At 52.7% G+C, this 20,098-nt stretch overlaps 1 protein-coding gene across 5 annotated transcripts in view; it reads right to left on the bottom strand.

Annotated features, from left to right (window-relative positions):
- Evl (Enah/Vasp-like) overlaps positions 1-20,098 on the bottom strand; it is a 139,014-nt gene that overhangs the window by 34,250 nt on the left and 84,666 nt on the right. For all 5 annotated transcript variants that reach the window (XM_046426283.2, XM_046426284.2, XM_046426285.2 and 2 more), the window contains exons 2-3: positions 8,363-8,531; positions 340-517 (exon numbers count right to left, since the gene is read on the bottom strand). In XM_046426283.2, coding sequence (XP_046282239.1) covers positions 340-517; positions 8,363-8,531 — 347 coding nt within the window. The remainder of the gene's footprint in view (positions 1-339; positions 518-8,362; positions 8,532-20,098) is intronic.

Below are 20,098 nucleotides of genomic sequence, written 5' to 3'. Positions count from 1 at the left end.
ATGCACATCTGTAATCCCAGGCTCGGGAAGCTGAGGCAGGAGGATGGCAAGTTCGAGGCCAGCCTCAGCAACATACTGGGGCCTAAGCAACTTAGTGAGACTCTGTCTCAAAATAAAATATAAAAAGGGCTGGGGAGATGGCTCAGTGGGTTTAACCCCCAGCACCCCCCAAAATACCCTCTCATTCTTCCCTCCTTTACATAGTTAATATCTCTACACCTAGAGTCAGACCGCAAGTTTCTCTGAGGACTCACGTGACGTTACTCCATGGAGCAGCAGCACCAGGTACAGGAAGGACAAGAGGGGTCTCAGCACCAGGCTGAGGCTGAGCCCACTTACCTCCCTCCTGGGAATTCATGATGTTCAGGGCAAACAGCATGGCGTTGGAGAACGTGGTCGCCTCTTCCTTACTTGCAAAGTTCAAGCCGTAGACCTGGCGGGCGTCGCGCCACTGGTGGAAGGTTGGCGTTGCCTGGTTGTACTTCAGCCCTTTCACGATGGAGTAGTTGATCACAACCTGGGGAGGAGGAGACGTGTTGTCAATGACACTCGGGTGACTGGAGGGAGCTGTAGGGTGCTAGGAGACCGTGTCCCCAGACCCAGGCACAGGAGAGGAGCTGAGTGGAGGAGCGTGACAGCACACGTCAGGCCAGGTCTGTAGCACAGGGAGGGCTGAGCAGCTCTGTTCCAAGAAACACTTAAGCTGTGCCGCCAGCCCCAGAGGCAGGCCTGGGTCCTCAGGCCCTGCCCTTCACGGTGCCAAGCAAGGTGTGCACTGCACCTCTCTGGGGCTGTTTCTCCAGTTACAAAGCAGGGATGATGACCTTGGCTTTGCTGTCCCTGTGGGGTTGGTCTGAGGATCACCCTGCACTGGGTATATTATCTATGCCTAATTTGTGTCTTCTAGACATGGAGTGCCTTACGAGCACTGTCTTCTATAATTCATATTTCTCCTCCCACAGCCCTCTGCCTACTGTCGGGTACTTAGAAAGCATTAATGAGTAATTAGTTTAAAGGAGAATTTTGAAATGTTACAAAGATACACAGCATTGCTAATGAATTTACTATTATTATTTTTGGTACTGGGGTTGAACTCAGGGGCACTCAAACACTGAGCCACATCCCCAGCCCTATTTTGTATTTTTCATTTATAGACATGGTCTCCCTGAGTTGCTTAGCACCTTCCTTTTGCTGAGGCTGGCTTTGAACTTGCGATCCTCCTGCCTCAGCCTCCCAAGCCCCTGAGATTATAGGTGTGTGCCACTGCAACCAGCCTATGTTTCTTATTAATCAATCGACAAGCATCACTTGAATTCCAGGAGCAATGGCAGGGTCAGCAGGGAAAGACACAAAGGAGACAGTCAGAAGCCAGACCTGCGGGGCTAGCAGCAGGGACTCAACAGTGAACTGCCTGGTCCCTGAGCTTCTGCTCCTTAGACATTTGGAAGAGAAGTATCTCAAGTACTTCAGGACTCTGTTTAGTAAGATGCACTCAGTGAGGCCATGGGGGGGTGGAAAGGCACTGCGGGTTGGAGTTGCCATCTGTCTCCTGACCCTGTAGCTCTGAGTCATGAGGCCTAACACCATGGAACTTGCATCTCAGCTACTCTCCCAATGCAGGAGGATCGCAGTCCCAGGCCAGCCTGGGCAGCTCAGTGAGACCCATCTCAAAATAAAAAGGGCTAGGGATGTGGCTCTGTGGTACAGCACCCCTGGTTTGATCCCTAGTACCACCCACACATGCACACGCACACACACACAATTACACATGTGAAGTCTTGCACAGGTGAGGGCACACAGTGGGCTGTTATAATCAAGGTTCCTATAAATTAAGAATGCAGGCAGAGTCTAGATGAGTCAGGACAGCCACCATCTGGCACCTGACAGCCAGGTTTTGCTTTAGGAGTGGTGTGAGATGCTTCTTGGATCTGGTGAGGCTTTGAGCTCCAGGTCCTGTGACTGAGGTTGACAACTGCTCTCTGCACCAAGCCCCTGCAGGATGGTGAGCTCAGGAAGAGGTCTGAGGGGCCAAAGGGACATAGCTAAGGAGCCATGGGCACCACGAGGACCCTGGCATGTCGCTCTCCTTATTGCTCCCACCACTGCACTGCTGGGAAGGGAGACGTTGAGCTCGGCCAGTGCGGGTAACGTCTGGATGGGTGCTCCTCCGTCTTGGCCAGGTGGGAGGTGGGCTTGGTCTTCCTGAGCAAGCAGTGGGCGGGTGGGAGAGCACACACACTAAGCCAGCCCAGGAAGGCAGTTGTCACACTCGTTACATACTGACGACAGATGTTTCCAGCCATGTCTGTGCCGGGCTCCTGCCTGGCTCTCTAGTGGTGCTCTTTGCACCAGGAGTACAGATTCACGTGTCTACACAGCTGAGCCAACAGGATGGAACTGAGTGACAGTGTAGTTCTGGGTCAGCAGGAGGCCCCCTGCAGTACATGCATCAAAGAACTACAAAGTGAAGGTAGCTGCGAGAGCTCTTAAGGTCAGGGACACCTTGACGGAGCAGTGGCCAGGGTGTGGGTGGGACAGCTGGCTCCCTGAGTCTGTGTTGAACTCCACGCTCAGCTTTCTGTTTTTATATCTCTTCAGTGGACATTAGCAAAGGGAGCTGGCCACAGGAAACTGTGGGAGAAGTTCTAGAAACTACAGTATAGAAGAACGTTGAGCGATAACAAAGGAAGTCTAAAGAAGAGTTTCCCAGGCATTGTGACGGCTGCCTCCAGCTAGTGGAAGGGAGGCTGTGGGAAGTGAGGCTTAGCCTCCTAGGATGTGACTTCTCTGGCTGGCTACCTTCTTAGTGGGGAGACCCAGGAGGAGGTTGGTGCCCCCCCAGAATACAGAGAAATCACTGAAAGGAGTTCACTAGGATTATGAATTCAATCCTCTCTTTTTGTACCTGGGAGGTTGAGGCCGGGCAGAATGAGTGACTGTGCCTGGTTGTAGGTAAGCGATCGGGAGGACTGGACTGGAAGGTGGGCCTGCAGCCTGGGACAGGGAGCGGCCTCCAGCACCAGTAGGATGGATTGACACTTCTTCCAAGAATCCCCTCTGGTCTTACCCTGACCTCGGGAGACTTGCAGGCTGGATCTGGCTGCAGGACGTTCAGGGGACTAGATTGGGAGGGGCCAGGGTGCCTTCCTTGGGGACACATCCCTGCTCTGTAGTTCTCAGGGTCCTGGGTGACACATGCTGGCCTCTGACTCCAAGCTCTCGGACCAGCCATTGTCGCTGGATCTATACATGGAGACTATAGGCTCCCTACCAATGCTTCCAGCTGCCATCTACCCACATCCCAAATCCTCAAGTGCTTTGGAGACAGTTAATGTACTGGGGACGTGAAAAGCAAAGGGTTTTCAAAGGGTTTGGGTTAAGATCCTGGTTTTACTGCTTTTCAATTCAGTAACTCTGGACATGGTGTGTCAGTCTCCTCATGTGTCAATGAAGTGCTCTCATAAACAACACTCCCTGGGCACCCTCGAGAACATGCATTTCTACAGTTAGGGTTAGGGGACATCCCTAGGAGCAGAACCGCTAGAAGGGAATGGCCATTTTAAAACTTATTTTAACTTTTTGAAAATACATTTCTAAACGCCTCTAAAGAAGGATAGTCCAATGCAGTGTGTTTTGGATACACATGTCGGTGACACACACACGTCACTTGACCGTCTGTAAGGAGGAGAGGTCCTGTGTGTCCAAGGGCCAGACAGACCTGATTGATGGCTCCGCCATCTCAGTACCCGCCTGGTGCTTCCACTGCTCTACTGACTCTGCTTGGAATGTCGTGGGACCTTGCTGGACACTGCACTGGGGCAGGTCCATGTTTGGTTATTGAAGTTTCATTGAATGTCCCTCTCCAGACACTGCCCTGCAGAGATAACCACATTTCTGACTTCTGTCACCTTCAGTAACTTTTGCCTGTTCTTCATAGAAATGGATTTGTATGGTGCATATTCTTTTGTTTTTGACTTCTTTCACTCCACACAATGTCTGAGGTCCATCCATGTTATCACCTATATCAGCATTTGATTTTTTTTTTTTTAAGTACCAAGGACTGAACACAGGGATGGAACCACTGAGCTTTGTCCCCAGAGTTTTTATTTTATTTTGAGACTAGATCTTGCTAGTTTCTGAGGCTGACCTTGAACTTGCGACCTCTTGCCTCAGCCTCCTGTGGCATTCAATTCTTTTTGATCGCTACATACATTCCATTTTGAACCACAAATAACTTCTCCATTTTCCTGTAGGTGGGCTCTTGGATAGTTTCCAGCTCTTAATGTCATGAAGAAGACTGCTATGAATACTTGCAACCTGTCTTGTGGTGGACACAGGCACTCATTTCTCTTGCGTTTGTACCAGGGGGAGGGGTTATATGGCAGGTGTGTATTTACTTAATTTAAGTAGGTTCAGTCAAATAATTTTCAAAGCAGCTGCTCCCCTCCCAGCAGCAATACAGGGCCAGGTGCTCGGCCCTTGGCACTGCCTGTCTCCTCGGTCCTAGCTTCTTGGTGTGTGTGGTGCTGTCACTACAGTTTCCTCCCTTTGTCCCTTTGCTGGGCTGGAACTCAGGGCCTCGCACGTGCTGGGCGCCCCCTCTACCGCTGAGCGATGCTCCCTCACTGGAGTTTCCACCTGGACGCCCCTGCTGAGCGGCCAGAGGCGACCTTCACACGCACCCGTGTTTCTTCTGTCCTACTGCTCTCAAGAAATCCTCCTTCAGTTGGTTTTTTTTTTTTGCTCAATTTTGAAAGAAATATCTGTCTCTCACTAATTCACAGGAGTTCTACATGACCTCTCTGTCTCATTTAAACATACACATTGCGAGTGTCTTCTCCCCACCTGTGGTTTACCTCTTAGTACAGTTTTTTTTTAAATGAAGAGAATGTCTCAATTTTAATGAAGTCCAACAACAATTTTTCTTCTACAGTCAATGTTTCTGGTGTCATATTCGAGAAGTTTGCCTTCTGCAACGTCATGCAGTTTCCCTGCATTTTGTTCTAAAATGCAAATCTTTAGTGCAAATCTGTCATTCATGCAAATCTAAAATGTAAATCTTTACTGACTGACTTGTCACCCTTTTGTGATGACGTCTCACCATGTTGCCAGGCTAGTCTCCTACTCCTGGGCTCTGGCGGCTCTCGCCTTGCCCCGAGTGACAGGGACCGCAGGGTCAGCCTGTGCCAGCTTGCTGTTAATCCTTTTTAATTGGAGAATTGTGTCAGGGGCCAGCACGAGGTCTGTTTTGGTCAATGTTTTGTGTGCACTTGAGAAGACCGTATATTGTCGAGCTGTTGGCTGTAGTTTCTACAAATATAAATTAGGTCAAGTTTTCTACGCCTTTGCTAATTTCTACTGCCCACTACTGTACAGCTCACTAGTTGGAGGTATGATTAGATTCTTTCCATATGTTCCTGAATTGGTCTATTTCTCGGAACCTGTAGATCAGCCCATTCTTGTTTTCTATATTTCGAACATATCGTACCAGATGCATAGAAATTTTGGGTTGCTCTAACTCTCCTTTCAATTGACCCTTTTATGATGAAAAAGGTCAGTCTTTCTCTTTAGTAATTCCTGTTGGCTTGGGATCTAAAAGTTGATCTAATCAACTTTTACACCAGCTTATTTTGGTTAAATGTTTATAAAGGTTATTTTTCTACTCTTTTACCTTTTCTCCTCTATCAGCTTTATTTTAAAATTCATTTTCTAAGACTTGGCAGGACTTATCTGGATGGGGCTGGGGGTTTGGCTCGGTGGTAGAGCACTCGCCTAGCGAGCTCAAGGCCCTGGGTTCAACCTGCAAAATAAAAAAAAAGACTCATCTGGATCCTTGTTGAAGATCAGCTTCTTTTAGAATGTTGCACTTCCTGACTAGGAGCCCATAATCAGAGTGCTTGCTTGGGTTTTATTTTGGGGGTGTGTAGGAGTAAGGGGGACTGCCTCTCCTAGTCTTTTCAAGGAAGCCCTGCAACTCTAAATACGTTTCTGAAGCCTCTGAGTAAAATTAGTCAAGAGCTCTTTACAAAACAAGCTGTTGGTGGAGAACTATCTTCTTGACCCTATATATTTACTTGCATTCTATCCATGGATAGAATGTTCTTCTCAGAATCTTACTGTAAGGCAGTTGGCCTCAGGGGCTGGCAGTACAATACTTCACATCTCCCAACAGTGTGTTTGTGAATTAGTCTGTTTTTCATTACTATAGTGAAATACCTGAGGGAGTCTAACTTTATAAAGAAAAAAGGTTTATTTATATCATAGTCTTGGAGGCTCACAGGGCCATATCTGGTGACAGCCTCCTTGCCAGCAAAGTCCCACGATGGTGTAGGGCATCCCATGGCAAGAGACAGGGAGCCTTTGAGTGTGCCCCTTCCTGTCCCATTCAATTCAGTCATGGGGACTCTGCCCTTATCCAATCCTAGTCACCTCGCCAAGGCCCCATCTCTAAACACCACTGTTGGATTAATTAATATCTCCTTCCTAAGGATGAGAATTAAATTCCAACCTGTGAACCCCTGGGGGACACCCAAACCTACAAACCATGCAGCTCATAAGCAGGCTCTTCCTCTGACGGAGTCAGATCCTGTCTGTGAGAGTGTCCCTGCTGGCTCTGGCTCTGGGCAGGTATGAAAGGCGAGATTCCCCTCCACGCGCACCCTCGAGGTGTGGGAAAGGTGCACAGCCTCCTCGTCAGGCCTCCCCAGGTGGAGGCGCTGCTGCTCCCTGGCTGCTGCACACTTCACCCAGCTTCCAGACCTGTCACAGGCAGATGCCCTTCCTTGGGGCCTAAAGTCGCCCCAACATTCAGGGTGGGGTCTGGGCAACTCTGAGTAGAAGGCCTGTGCCTCTCTTCTCTGGACTCCGCCTCAACCAGGCCACTCTAACTTCCTTCACACTGCCCTAGGACTCAGCCCGAGAACTCAGGACATGTTTGTGGCCCCACTCAGTGCTAACTAACGGTCCCCTAGGCGTCCACTCTCCTGTGAGGAGGCAGAGAGGTGCGGAGGATCCCCGGACAAGCGCATCTGGGATTCAGGGAACCCAGCTCTCCAGGCTGGCCCCTTCCCAGCACACCATGCTGTCTTCACAGCGGGCCTTGGGAGCAACCCAGAGGCATGAGGGCATCAAGACTTGTCACAGTAGAAGCCACCGTGTCTGGAGCAGACCCTAGAGCTGTACCGGGTAATGGACCTTACGTCAGTGGGCCTCTCAGCCTCCATTACCTCCTTACGTAATGGGCCTCTCAGCCAGGTGATTCTACCTCATTGTCCAGCTCCCATGGGGTGACGTGGAAATCTGTGCCATGTTATGGTTGTCACCATAATTGGGGCCAAGAGTGCTATATACCCTGTAACCTGTGACACAGTGTCTTTATAAGGCAGATCCAGAACCAGTGAGTAGGAAGAACAGGGAAGCAGCTTCTAGAGTGTTTCTGGGAACACCTTCATGCCATAAAGGTTCACAACAAAGGAGAGGGCTGCCCGGACCACCTCATGTCGGGCCTCGAGGTGGGGATGCCCCTTGTAGCCACAGAAACCCAACAGGGCTGTTTTGTCATGGAGACCCATTCAACAGGCAGCACACTAAAAGCAGAACCCCAAAAGTTCCTGTTCTCTTTCCTAACTGCTAACGCTGTGCTTCTTTGGGCCACAGTTGGCAGCCCTTTGCTCCACTGGCCAGAGCTTGCCCTGCAGAGGCTGCCCGAGTCCCTGCTTTAGCGGAGTTTCTCATGGCTGCTGAAAGCCCGCATCTGTGAGCTCCCAACTTACAGCTGGGGACGCGCAGTCGGCCTCCGAGGAGACAGGAGAGAGGGCAGGGCACACGTCAAGTCGCGTGGGTAAGCCAACAGCCCACATCTGCAGGTCTCGACTTCAGTCTGCATCGTGTCACACAGGGCGTGGGACACGGGAATCACCTTGCATTCACACAGTATTTACCAGGCGCACTCACAAAAGACTCATCTGATTGACCCATGATATACCATCAGGGAGAAACAGTCCCATTCTCCACGCATCTCAACACTCTTTCCAAAGTAAGGTGTGAGACTGCTAAACCGACAATCGGAACAGCTGCCTCCCATATGTTTATGAAGCGCAGGGTAACCGTGCTCTGTATTTTTCAAAGCTTTTTCACGTCTACTATTCTATTCTAATCACACAATGACACGGTGAAGAAGGCAGGGTGAAATCACTATCTGCTCATGAAAGTCAGGGGAGTCTGCCTAAGGCCTCATTGGCTGGAGTGCAAGGCTGCAGAGGCAGAATGTGAACCCAGAGCCTCTGGTTCCAAATATTGGCCTTTTGCTTTCTGGTCTCTTCCCCGGGGGCGAGGAGTTGGCGCTCAGGCTGGGGCCACTCACCTGCTGGTCCTGTAGCTTGACTCCGACGACCCTAAAGCTGTTGCTGGCAGTGTTGTGGTAGATGTTGATGCGGCTGAATCCCTGCTGGCCAGGCTTGATGGGCACCCACTTCTTACTGGTGTCGTCGTAGACCATCACGGAGGCCCGGGCTTGGCAGATGCTCTGTTCACTGCAGAACAAGAAAGACCCGAAGCGTCAGCCTCAACTCTAGTGGATGGGCGCTGGCTCTGCCTTTTTCTGGAACTGAGGCTACTTGCCATGGGCCTTCTAACTGCCAAACTTGTAGCTGTGTGTGGAAGGGCTGCCCTGGAGGTGATAAGTCCCATTCTTAAAAGGCCACGCGGAGTGAACAGCAGGTTCTGAGCCCAAACTACGAATAGGTGGAAAAGATACCCAGCCTTGCTTTCAGGGAAAAGGCACTGGAACCTCTTGAGAGGAATTACTATTACAACTTGCCAGCCACCTACAGTATTCTAGGTACTGCACGAAACAAGGCAACGCACTGAAGCACCTACACTTGACAACTTCAACACTAGCTACCTATTACCCCTGTTTTTCAAAGAAAAGAGTGGCCCAGAGGCTGAGGGAGATGTATACAAGTCCACACAGGTGTTCAGTGATGAATTTGGGATTTCCAACCAGTTCTGTCTGACCCTAGAGCACAGAACATGGAGAATTCTTTGCAACATCCAATGTGATGGGATAGCATTAGAGACAACACGAAGACAATGAAGGGGTTGGGTAATCTAAAGAGTGGGTGACAAATCAAAACAGGCAGGTGGCTGCACTTCCCTTTGCTGAAGGCATTACCTACAAGGCCACCTCTTCAGTCCAGAGTGATCTGTAAATCCAGGGAAGAAGCAGAAGCAGCCCCTGCAGGGTACATGCTAACACTAAAATCAGGACACAAAAATGCTCTTCCCTTCAGAGCCCCCGGCTCCTCACTACCAACAGCCCAAGATCTTGAATGCAGTTCCAGCCTCGGGCACAGCAGGATCCCCAAATTCAAGATGTGTGGAAGGTAGGCTGAGGACAGCAGGAAGTGGCAATTATCAGAAATGCCACATAAAGACAACGAGGCCTGTAAGGAAACCTGGAGCCCAAGGACTCGGGAGCAGTAACAGGAGGAAAGCAGGACAATGATAATGTCGGAGAGACAGTGGTCAAGAAGTAAGCCACATCCCGTCCCCTTCATAATCATATTTAAGAAGGCAGGGAACGAAAACATTTGGGAAAGATCTCTCCCCCTAACCCTGTAGCTACTGGGTAACAAAAGTAAAGTTTTAAAAAATAGATTGGTCTTCAGCGACTTGGAACCTGTTGGGTTGGATCCTAAGTGTCCCAGAGGACTGGGCTTTCTGGGACCTGCTCGTCGCTCAGATTGAGGATGATGGGGAGTATGGATTTTTATGATCTTAACACCACCTCTGGGCATCCAACTGAACTCTGTGTGCGCTTGATGGGCTCCACCCTGCTGGCTCCTCACTGTGGTCTGGGGCGGCTGTCCATCCCCTGGGCAGGCCTGTGCTGGGGCTTGGTGTGGCTGGCAGCTATGCTGGGACAGAGCAGCCGGGGTTTTGGTCTGTGGTGAGCCACATCCTTTTCCATGACCCATCCTTCATCCCGCCAACACTAAAGGGACAGCACCTACGTTTCTGTGCCTCGAGCTTGGAACACTGTACCCTCTGAGAGAGCTGGGTTAGGAGGAGCTGCCACCTGGTAGTTAAGTCTCTGGGCATGAGGTCTAGTAGAAATCAGAGCAAACCATCATGCACGCTGTCACTCAGACCTGGATGAGTCTCTCAACACAAACCACCTGTGAGTTATGGGATCCGCTCTGTCACTTACTGCCATTGATACACCCTGGTGCTCACGGGGATTGGGGGAAGAGGGGATATTTTCCAGATACTTCTCAGGGACTGGAGCCACCCATAGACGCAGCAAAGTGTCAGCCAACAAAACATGCCTGCATCGTCATGATGATCTGAGCTGGATCCCAGCTGCACTGCTTCTGATGTGAACCAAAGCCCGGTGATGACTGGGGGCGGGGGAACCGTGTGATAGGGCGATGCCTCTGAGGGTCCCTGTGTGCTGCCGTGGAAGTGGCTTTGACCTCCTTTAGGAGAACCTGTCATGGGAGCAGAGCCGACCTATGGTCCCTGGTGCATCAAGGCCGTGTGTTCCCCAGGCCCCTCCAGCTACTGACCAACATGGCAGGGGGACCATGTTGGCCCATGATTGCCCAACATGGTGTGGGGACGGCCCATGAGCCTGGATTTTCTCAGGGCTGTGCTGTGGTCTGAGAGGACTCTGCTCTCCCTCCTGCCCTCTTCCTTCACAGACCTCACCCCGGATACCCCCTTGACGCTCTGCTGCCCACTCCTGCTCCCTCCACCCTCCACCAGGCTCTCCCAGAAAATCCTCTACACGCCAACTATCTGCATAGCCTTGGCACTGCTTCCTTCACGCACTGTGACGGTGCAGGCCCCGTGAGGCCAGGCGCACATCTGCCTCATTCTCTGTTGTGCATAGCCAGTGCTTAATAAATGCTCACTGGAGACTCAGTGCTGAGAAGGACCCTAGATGATCTAAGCCTGTTGATGACCGGTGACACCAAGCCTGTGAGCAACGGGGACAGACTGCTTTCCCCAGCAGCCCCTGTGTCACATGGCCTTGGTTCAGAGCATCTTCCTGGCCTGGGTGACACTCTGCTCTGTGCTCTGCAGAGTTGCAGAGGGTGTTCTGCTGCACAACTGAAGGAATGCCTTGGCTCCTCTGTGACCATCCCCACGATGCTGCCGGTCCCTTCGCCATCCCTGTGACTCTTCTCTGTCAAGTGCCTCACGTGGCATGTTCTCCTCTAGGGTCTGGGTCCTAAAGCTGGTGTGGCATTTGGGCCTTGGTCTGACAAGCAGAGGCTGGTGAGTGAAGAATGAGGGGGGAAGGCCAGCCCTGCCCCCGGGAGCTCCCAGCCGGCAGGGCAGGGAGCCAGGGCACCTTCCTGCAGAAAGCGCTGTGTGGGCTTCACGAGGGAGACAATCCAGGAAGCAGATGTGGGACTCTAGGCGGAGGAGACAGGCAGCCTGGGCAGGGTACCACGTGGCACGCAGAGCCGCAGGCCCCCGTGGGGGCGAAGCGTACCTGGGGTCCCCCCATACCTTTCAGGGTGTTAGGAGCACAGACGATGGAAATGGAGTGTTGTACTGGGCTGCCACCTAATAGGTGCTCAAATAGCAGTGACTGTTATAGTTATTGCAATTATAGCCACAGGTTCCTTTTTTTTTCCTGTTGTTTTTAACGCTTTAGGTTCAAATTAAACTTGTGGTTAACCAAAACCCCTGGGTGCCCCCATCTGATGAGTGTTGTCTGTTTCTGCTTATTTCATGGCCACTAACAGATCTGAACACAAGGGAAGGCACATTTATTCCACTCACGTCTGTCTTGCTAGCTTGGGCTTATTACCCCTCCAGTTTTTGTTTTGGTTTGGCGACTCGTGGTGGCTATCCAGCCCGTGGCTGCCTGGGCTCTGTGGCTCCAAGTACCTCCCCTGGTGAAACCCAAACTGCAGTGCACGTGTTCTGCAGCATCATGGTACATGCGAAAAGAGTGAGCTGCTTTTTGAAAGCACATATGTACAAAGTTCTCTTTACTAAATAAAAGGCTATTTCCTTGTCCTTCCCAATGGGACCATGTCCCTAGGACTTTGTGGACCTGGCCACGGTGCCCGCCTTCCTCGGCTCTGCAAAGGAGAGCAAGGCTGCTGCTCCCAGGCCTAGATCTCCCACAGGACGCTCCTACGTAAGCAAACAAGTGGTCAGGTGCTGGGACCTCTCCAGCACCTCTCCAGGGTGTTGTCAGTGAGGCGGAAGGTGGATGGACTCCCTCAGGAGCTCATGGGCTGCTCAGAGTGGCCGGCCTAACTGATTCTCCTCTCAGGAGAAGACTCTAGAACAGCAGCCCGACTCCCTCCCAACAACGGGCTTTGGCACAGGTGTCTGTGGGCCTGCCGCTTCCCTGCAGCAGCAGGAGATAGATCCAGCAGTCAGCTGCACCCTGTCCACTCGGAGGAGAAATGCTGTGTGACTGTAGGCCTGGTTTCCTCATACTGAGGACCTTGCTGACCTTGGAGGTTCCCAGACAAGTAAGCACGCCCTGAGCTCTGCTAAGGAGCCCACACTGGGCCAGAGGGGAGCAGGCTTGGTCTCTGTCCTAAGTTGGGTGACTTTCTTTTTTAGGCCACAGAACGCTTTGGAATAAGTTGAAATATTCCACTTACAAGGAACAAAGGCGACACATCCTGTGTGTTCTGCACACAACTCTGAGCCTAACTGTGGATCAACTTAGGACAGAGACCAAGCCTGCTCCCCTCTGGCCCAGTGTGGGCTCCTTAGCAGAGCTCAGGGCGTGCTTACTTGTCTGGGAACCTCCAAGGTCAGCAAGGTCCTCAGGAGATTTCCTATCTCAACATAAGAAATCACTGAAGCAGTTGGAGGTAAGACTAACGGATAGAAAGCTCACGGCACACACCCGGGTGAGAGCCACCTGCAGTCGGCCTGTCTCTTGCTCTCTCAGAGCCTAGAAAAGTGCAGGTTCCATACCCTGCCACCTATGGGACGCTGGCCCTACCACTCTGGTGGCCAGGAACAAGGTTTCTGAAGTCCTCGAGGCTCGCCTGGGCACTCCATCTGAGCCCGCTCTATCCGAGCATAGCTGACCTGGGGCCCTCTGCTCTGTGAACCTCTTCAGGCCTTTCAGAGCACCTGCTACAAGAGCAAGGGCAACAGACAATCCAGAGTGGAGAGACCTGCTGGAAAACACGAGGCCAGGGCTGAGCCTGAGAGGCCACGGGACTTGCCCACTGGAGAGAGCTGGCTTTTGCCCGGGCCACACACTTCTCAGTTTGTCCTGTTTCTTGGTGTCTGTCCCACTGGACTGAGAGCTCTTCGAAGGCGGAGGCTCTGCCATATTCCCTTGGTAAACTCAGTCTTTACGGGGTGCAGGCACGAGTGGCTGTTGGACAAGTGACTCCAGGAGGGGAAAAAGCAGTGCATCTGCGATCATGTGCCCAGGGGACGTCCCTCTTGCAACGCTACACAGTCCATTCTCACAGTGAGCAGCTGCCAGCTACCAGCAGGTGTCACAGATACCATCAGCACTTGGTGTCACCACCAACTGGGCCGGAAGTCAGAACCACAACACCGACGGAGGCCCACTGTGCAAAGCAGGGCTGCTGGGGCTGCGGCTCCAGGTACCTCTCAGCTCGGCCAGGCCAAGCCCAGGGACAGAGAGCTGTGGGGAGGCTGGCCACAGTGTAACCTCTCTCTGAGGCCTCGGGGAGTGCAGGCTGCCCTCCTCTGCTCCCCGGGAGGGTTCTCTTAGGGCCACACTCTTAGGTGCTTGGGTCTCTTACTGGTTCCCCCAGAAGAGCACAATGGTCCTGTCAGCCGATGCCCTGACTTGGCTGCTCCTTCATACAGCTCACCCCCTGTGCTGGGGACTCAACTTGTCTCCCCACCAGCACTAGCATCTGCCCATGACCGAGGGGCATTCTGGAGGAGGGGCATTCAGCGCCAAAGACAGACAGTCCCAGCCAGTCCTCGGGGGTGCACCTGCCAAGCCCTGCGAGCTGACATGAGCTGGTGCCCACCGAGCTCCCAGCAGCCCCTCGGCCCCTCTGCTTTGCCCCAAGCTCCTGCTCTACATCCTCCTTCACTCCTAAGCCCCCACTGGACCTGGCTTCTGTCCTGAGGTCACACTGAAACAGCTCCAAAGGTTGCCCCGACCCTGCTCTGGAATCGATCACCACTGGTGACACCTAATCCTCATTTTGGAAAACCTCTCCTGACCAACTCAGTCGTCCACTCCCTGGCACCTCCATTGACCTCAGAGTCCTCCCAGCCTGCTCAGAGCCTTCTCCCCACTCACTTCAACATCGAGGGTCCTGAAGCTGGGCCCAGAAAGGCCTCGCTAGACTAAGTCCTGCGGAGTGGTTCGAGAACGTGGCTGTGCACGCGCTGGCACCAGCCACAGCAGCCCGCTCCAAGGGGCTGCTCCAGAGTCACTCTCAAGGCTCGGCTTTCCCACATGCGCCCTGCTTAGCTCCTTCCTCTTCCCGTTGTTCTCAGAACCGCGTGCTGCAAGGCTCAGAGAGCCGCTCCTGGGGCGCTCTCACTCCACTGCAGCAGAGCCTAACGCCAGGGCCCGGGTCTCCCTGTTAACACACACTGTGGCTGATTCCGCAGCAAGCAGTCCGGGACGAGAACCTCGCCTTCAGACCGCGCTCTTTCACCCCCAGAAGAATTTACCTGATCGCCAGTGTGTTGGCGTCCCTCCGCTGACCCATCTGATCCCAGCCCTCTTTCTAAACTAGGAACCACATCTCCAGCTTCTAGACCTGCCTCGGAGAACTCCAAACCCAACTTATGCAAGCAGGAAGCATTCTTCCCACCATTCCTTGGTTCAGAAAATGGACCCCCAACCCCTGTCCCAAGGTCCCATCTGAAACCTGAAAGTCACTCAATCACTGTCTTGTGCCTCGCCCTCTGTGACAAACAGGCCACCCACTGGACTCTTTCTTTCCTACAGTGCTGGGGATGCAACCTGGGCCATCTATACCCTAGGCAAATACTCCACCATGGAGCTGTGCCCAGCCCCAAAGGACTTCTTAATCTCTCTCCTCTCTGCCCATCTGTGGTCACTGCCTCAGTCCTGGCTGTCTCTCATTGGATGTCATGATGGGTTCCTGCTGACCCTCCTGCCTCCAATTCCAAGTCTCCTGACCCCCTTTTGCAGTGTCACCAGAGGTGTTCATCAAAGGCACACAAGATGTATCTCTGCCCTCACTGGGAGCTCTGCCCCTCCCAGGCTTTGACTCATACAAGCTGCTCAACGCCTCTGCTGTCTCCCTGTCTGCATCTCACCTTAGCTACCCAATCTCTCCTTCCTCTTTCCTCATCTTCCTGGGAGGTGTGTGGAGGACTCAAAGGCTTGCAGGTGGAGCTCAGCACGGGGAGTGTGGTCAGCTCCCTGCTCCTGCAGCCCTCAGGATCCCCACCTTCCCCTGCAGAGCCTAGTCTTGTGGAGATACTCAGGGCCTTAACAGACACGGTCCCTCATGGCCTCTCTGCCCCAGATCATGCTGTTCCTTCTGCCCAGACACTTCTTCCAGCCTCGCTATGGGTAGCTCCAAACCCCAGAGCTGCAGATATGCTACCTCTTTTAGAATGGGAACCGAGTGCTAGAGGAGGGAGCGTGCTGGGCCTGGGGGAGGAGTGCCCATCTTTAGGCCTAACGCAACATCAGTGACTTACACACAAGGCAGTGCTCGGAGCAGTCCGTGTGCTCAGGAGTTCTCTGCCCCTGGCCTGCTCCGAGGTCCCGTGCGCTTCTCACCAGTTTCAAGATTTCAGGAAAGCTCTTTAGAGCCCATCTGCCTCCAGAGACCATAAGCTCCTGGCTGCATCTGAGCCATAGGAGCCACCAGAGCCCAAGTGGGCTGCTGCCTGACTTGACAGGCCAGGGCCTGGTAGGTGGTGGAGGAACTCAGAAGTGGTGAATGGGGGCCCTGGAGACAAGTGCACCTGAGCAGGCTGTGGGCCCCCTGTGGAGTCTGGATTTGTTCACTGCCTTCTCAGGAGAGAGGAGGGAGGGAGCCTCTGGGCTGGAGCAAGGCGGGCCTGGCAGCTGGCTGCAGTCGAGCCAAGACAAGGACCTGGATCAGGAGGCAGGAGCCTCTTCTTTGCGAATGCCAGCCTCCCTCTCCAAAGCACCTCTTGTAATAGTTTGGTAGCCCTCTCCTGGGACAGCCTGTGTGATTTCGTGAGAGCTCAAGACAGCCACCTCGAGGTCCCTGCTCCATTAGCCCACTTCACACTAGGGGACTTGTCTGAAGTCACACTCCTCCACTGTCTTGGACTTGCCCTTTCTCAAACTCTTCCCTGGTCCCTTGTGACACAGTGCCAGCTTGGCTCCTCTCCAGAATGCTCCTTTTCTGACCACTGTCTTTCCCAAGGACAGCAGCAGAGAGACAGCACTGGAGGGAGTCTGCTTGGCTGGTGGGGCACAGGGAGGCCTGGCATAGCCCACAGAGGCCAGGAAGTGAGGCTGGCTGTGCCCTCGGGGGAGGAAGGTGAGGCTCTGCAGGAGGAAGGTGCTGAGCCTCTGGACTAGCTCCTGAATCTGCTGGAGATCCAATAAGACTGAGGAAATAAGTGGGAGAGCAGTGGACCTGACATGATTGGTGCCCGGCTGACACCATGTTGAATAAGGAAAACGAAACGCCAAAGCTGCACGCAGTGAGCCCTCCGTGGAGTTCGCCTGGAGCCGCCCTGTGAGCGCCATGCAGCCATGGCTACCTCAGATTCTTTTAGCCCCTCAGGAGAAAAACAAGGTGGCAGGTCCCTCCTGGGCCCGGAGAAGCACTCTCCCTCTGGGGGCCCCGTCTGTGGGGAGCGTCCCAGGACCACTAGGAGTATTGCCAAGATCCAAAGGAGGGACAGTGGACCACCCCCAGGCCTCGCTGTGGGCAGTCTCCACACCCTTGCACCTGTACCCTCCTGCAGCTCTCCTCACCTGTCACCTCCAGGGAGAGCAACTCCTGGACCCCAGGAAAAGCAGGCCGATGCTCCCTGCTGGCCCCTCCCCTTCACTCTGCCCAACATGCACGTCCTGTTTATCCCTCCCCCTCGGACTCAGCAGGAGAGCCGAGGCAGGCTGACTTCTGTTTGCTTTTTGAAGTTCTGTTTATCACTGCGGCTCCAGTTACTGGGACCCCAGGATGGCTCAGTAAAAATCTGAATAACACTGGCTTGTACACTTGCTGAACTCTGCTGAGTGTTATTTGTTGGCAATCAAGGAATTCTGGAGTGGGACAGGGGACCATGACTCACTTGGGCTCCGGTCACCTCTGCTTTCTCTTGGTCTGTTTCTACATTCATTGAAAAACAAACCAAGCAAACACGTACTTACTGAGCATCGAATGTATACCGAATGCATTCCCAGGCTCAGGGCTTAAAAGAAACCCAACTATCTGTTGAATACAAGATGTGGTCTGTCGTGAGTGCACATTCAGAGTCACTCTGCTAGGAGTCCTCTGAGGTGCTCGCAAGGCGAACCACCAGGGCAAGAAAGGCCCATTCATTCCACCAGGGGCTCCAGGGAGGCTGCCAGGAGGACACAGACTTTTCAAGGAGGGAGTGACCCTTCAAGGAAAAGGGAGGTGTCAGCAAAGGCACAAGGCTGGGGGTGGGTGAGTGCCGCCTCCCAGGTCACCATTGGTGGCAATGTTCTTTCCCACACCTACTCCAGGGGAAGGAGGAAACCTGCTCCATGCCAGGATGTCCCAATGCAGCCATTGAGAGACAGACACCTGGAGTCCCAGCAGTGCCCAGCTGACAAGCAGCCTGCGGGGATTGTTTCAGATGGTGGAGATAGGCTGGGAGGGCACCTGCCCAGCGTCAGCCGCTGAGAGGCCGACACGCAGACACGCAGACACGCTCACACGCTCGGCCACACATCCTCCTGCACAGGGGCTTTCTCACTCCACTAGGCAAAGCAGAAAACCAACTCCCACTTTTCAAAAAATTATTTTGAAGCAGTTTTCCCTTCAGCTTTCTAGTTGAAGAATTTCAAACGTACAGAAATGCACACTCTTGTCCCAACATTTTGCCATATGTGACTTAGATATTTCTTTTTTTTTGCCCCCTAGATTATCTGAAAGTAAGCTGCAGATATGATGGTTCAGTCCTGGGTTCTTGACAATGTTGTTTAAAATAACAAGGTTCTGGCTAGGGGTGTGCCTCAGTGGGAGAGTACCTGCCTACCATGCACAAGGCCCTGGGCTCTATCCCCAGCACTGAAAAATATTTTTTTATTTTTAGTCATGTGAGGTTGGCGAATACAATATCCTTATCACACCAAAGGGAATCAATAATTTCTTAACAAATCTAATACAGAGGTCACTTACATTCCTGAGAATGTTTCTGATGACTTGGACCAGGCCCCACCCCTGCACAGCCCACAGTTGTGCTATCTGTTAACTCTTTTTAAAGATAGGATTTGGGGGCTGGGGATGTGGCTCAAGCGGTAGCGCGCTCGCCTGGTGTGCCTGCGGCCCGGGTTCGATCCTCAGCACCACATACAAACAAAGATGTTGTGTCCGCCAAAAACTAAAATAAATAAATAAATATTAAAAAAAAAAAAAAAAAAAAAGACTGAGTGGTACCCATCATGTGTATTTAAAAAAAAAAAAAAAAAAAAAGATAGGATTTGGGTTATTTTGCGGGGGAAGGTACTGGGGATTGAATCCAAAGGTGCTTTACCACTGAGCTATACCCCAGGCCTTTTTAGTTTTGGGGACAGGGACACTTTACTGGCATTCCTGAGGCCACCAGATAGCATCTCTTTATATATGTTAATGCCACCTGCATTAACCATTGTCCCTCAAAGGTCCCCAGGTGGTGGGACCTAAGAGGTGGGCCTAGGGTCACTGGGGGTGTGTCCTTGAAAGATACGCTGGGACCAGGGTCTCTTCCTCTCAGTCTTTTTCTGCTGCCTGGCTCATGGTGGTTTGCTCCACCCATACTGCCACCATGATGCGCTGCCCTTGCCAGGGCCCAGAGTAAAGGGGCTGCCCACCTGGGATGGGAACCTTCACAACTGTGAGCTAAACAACCATTTTCTCTTTATGAGTTGATCGCATCAAATATTTGTTACAGTCATGAGATTGGCGAATACAACCACGTTTGAGAGTAAAATGAGAACATATCAGTGTACATTTTGCTAGGGGACAACATCAAAACGCGTCATTGTATCGGGAAAGTTCCACTGGGTGTTTACGGGGTAAGAGCATAAAAGGCAAAAGAAGTCTCAGTATCACTATATGGTTTTGACTCAGAAGCCAAAAAGGTCAGTTTCCTGACTGAATTTAGAGAACGGCTACAGACAGCACCGAACACAGTGGATTAGATCTGCATGCATCACCACGGAGACTGCGTGCCTGAGCCTTGTTTTGGTGAATGTGAGACATTAAGAGAGGCTTTGGGTGACTGTGCCTGCGTCCTGCGTCTGGCCCATTCATCCCCTCTTCCAGCCACTGGAGGGAGAAAAGGATCATCCACCACGGGCAATCCAATCCACATGTTTGCCTCTTCTCCCTAGGGCCACGTCCTGGGCGCACACGCAGCTACTTCTCCCCCCTGTGACACGAGTGGAATCGGACACAAGTCCTTCCTCAGTGAGTGAGTGATGTGACCGAAGGTGATGCGTACCTTGGGAAAACCCAAAGCATGATAGACAATAGGGGCCGGGTGGGTGGGACCTCCTGTTGCTCCCACGGGCAACGGTCACTTTTGCTGTGTCTCCTGCGGTCATACCCTGCTATCAGCAGGTTCCTGCTTAGGTCAGCCTTGTACAACCGGCGTGCACTGGGGTCTGTTCTTAGAGCGCTCCACGCCCCTGCTCCGGCTGGCTGACTCTCCAACGGCCGAGTCGAGCTCCTCATTGTGGTAAAGGAGCCCCCCACCCAGTCGCGGTAGACTTGGGGTTTCCCTCGCCCACTTCAGATCCATCAGGAAGTCCTGCAGCCATCCCTCCCAAGTCCACATCCGGCTTCCCGTCTCCACCTATGTTAGACGTAGGCTCTCCTCTCACCCATATGGGCTCCATTGGGAAGTCCTGCAGGCACCCCCCAAGTCCTGTATCTGGCTCCCTCTCTCCCCCTCGCCACCATCACCTCTT

This window comes from Marmota monax, unplaced genomic scaffold (assembly GCF_021218885.2).
Source record: "Marmota monax isolate L192 unplaced genomic scaffold, Marmota_monax_Labrador192_F-V1.1 WCK01_AAM20220418_F8-fsc00183, whole genome shotgun sequence".
In the NCBI taxonomy this organism is placed as follows: Eukaryota; Metazoa; Chordata; class Mammalia; order Rodentia; family Sciuridae; genus Marmota; species Marmota monax.
This window is presented reverse-complemented; position numbering and strand designations above follow the sequence as displayed.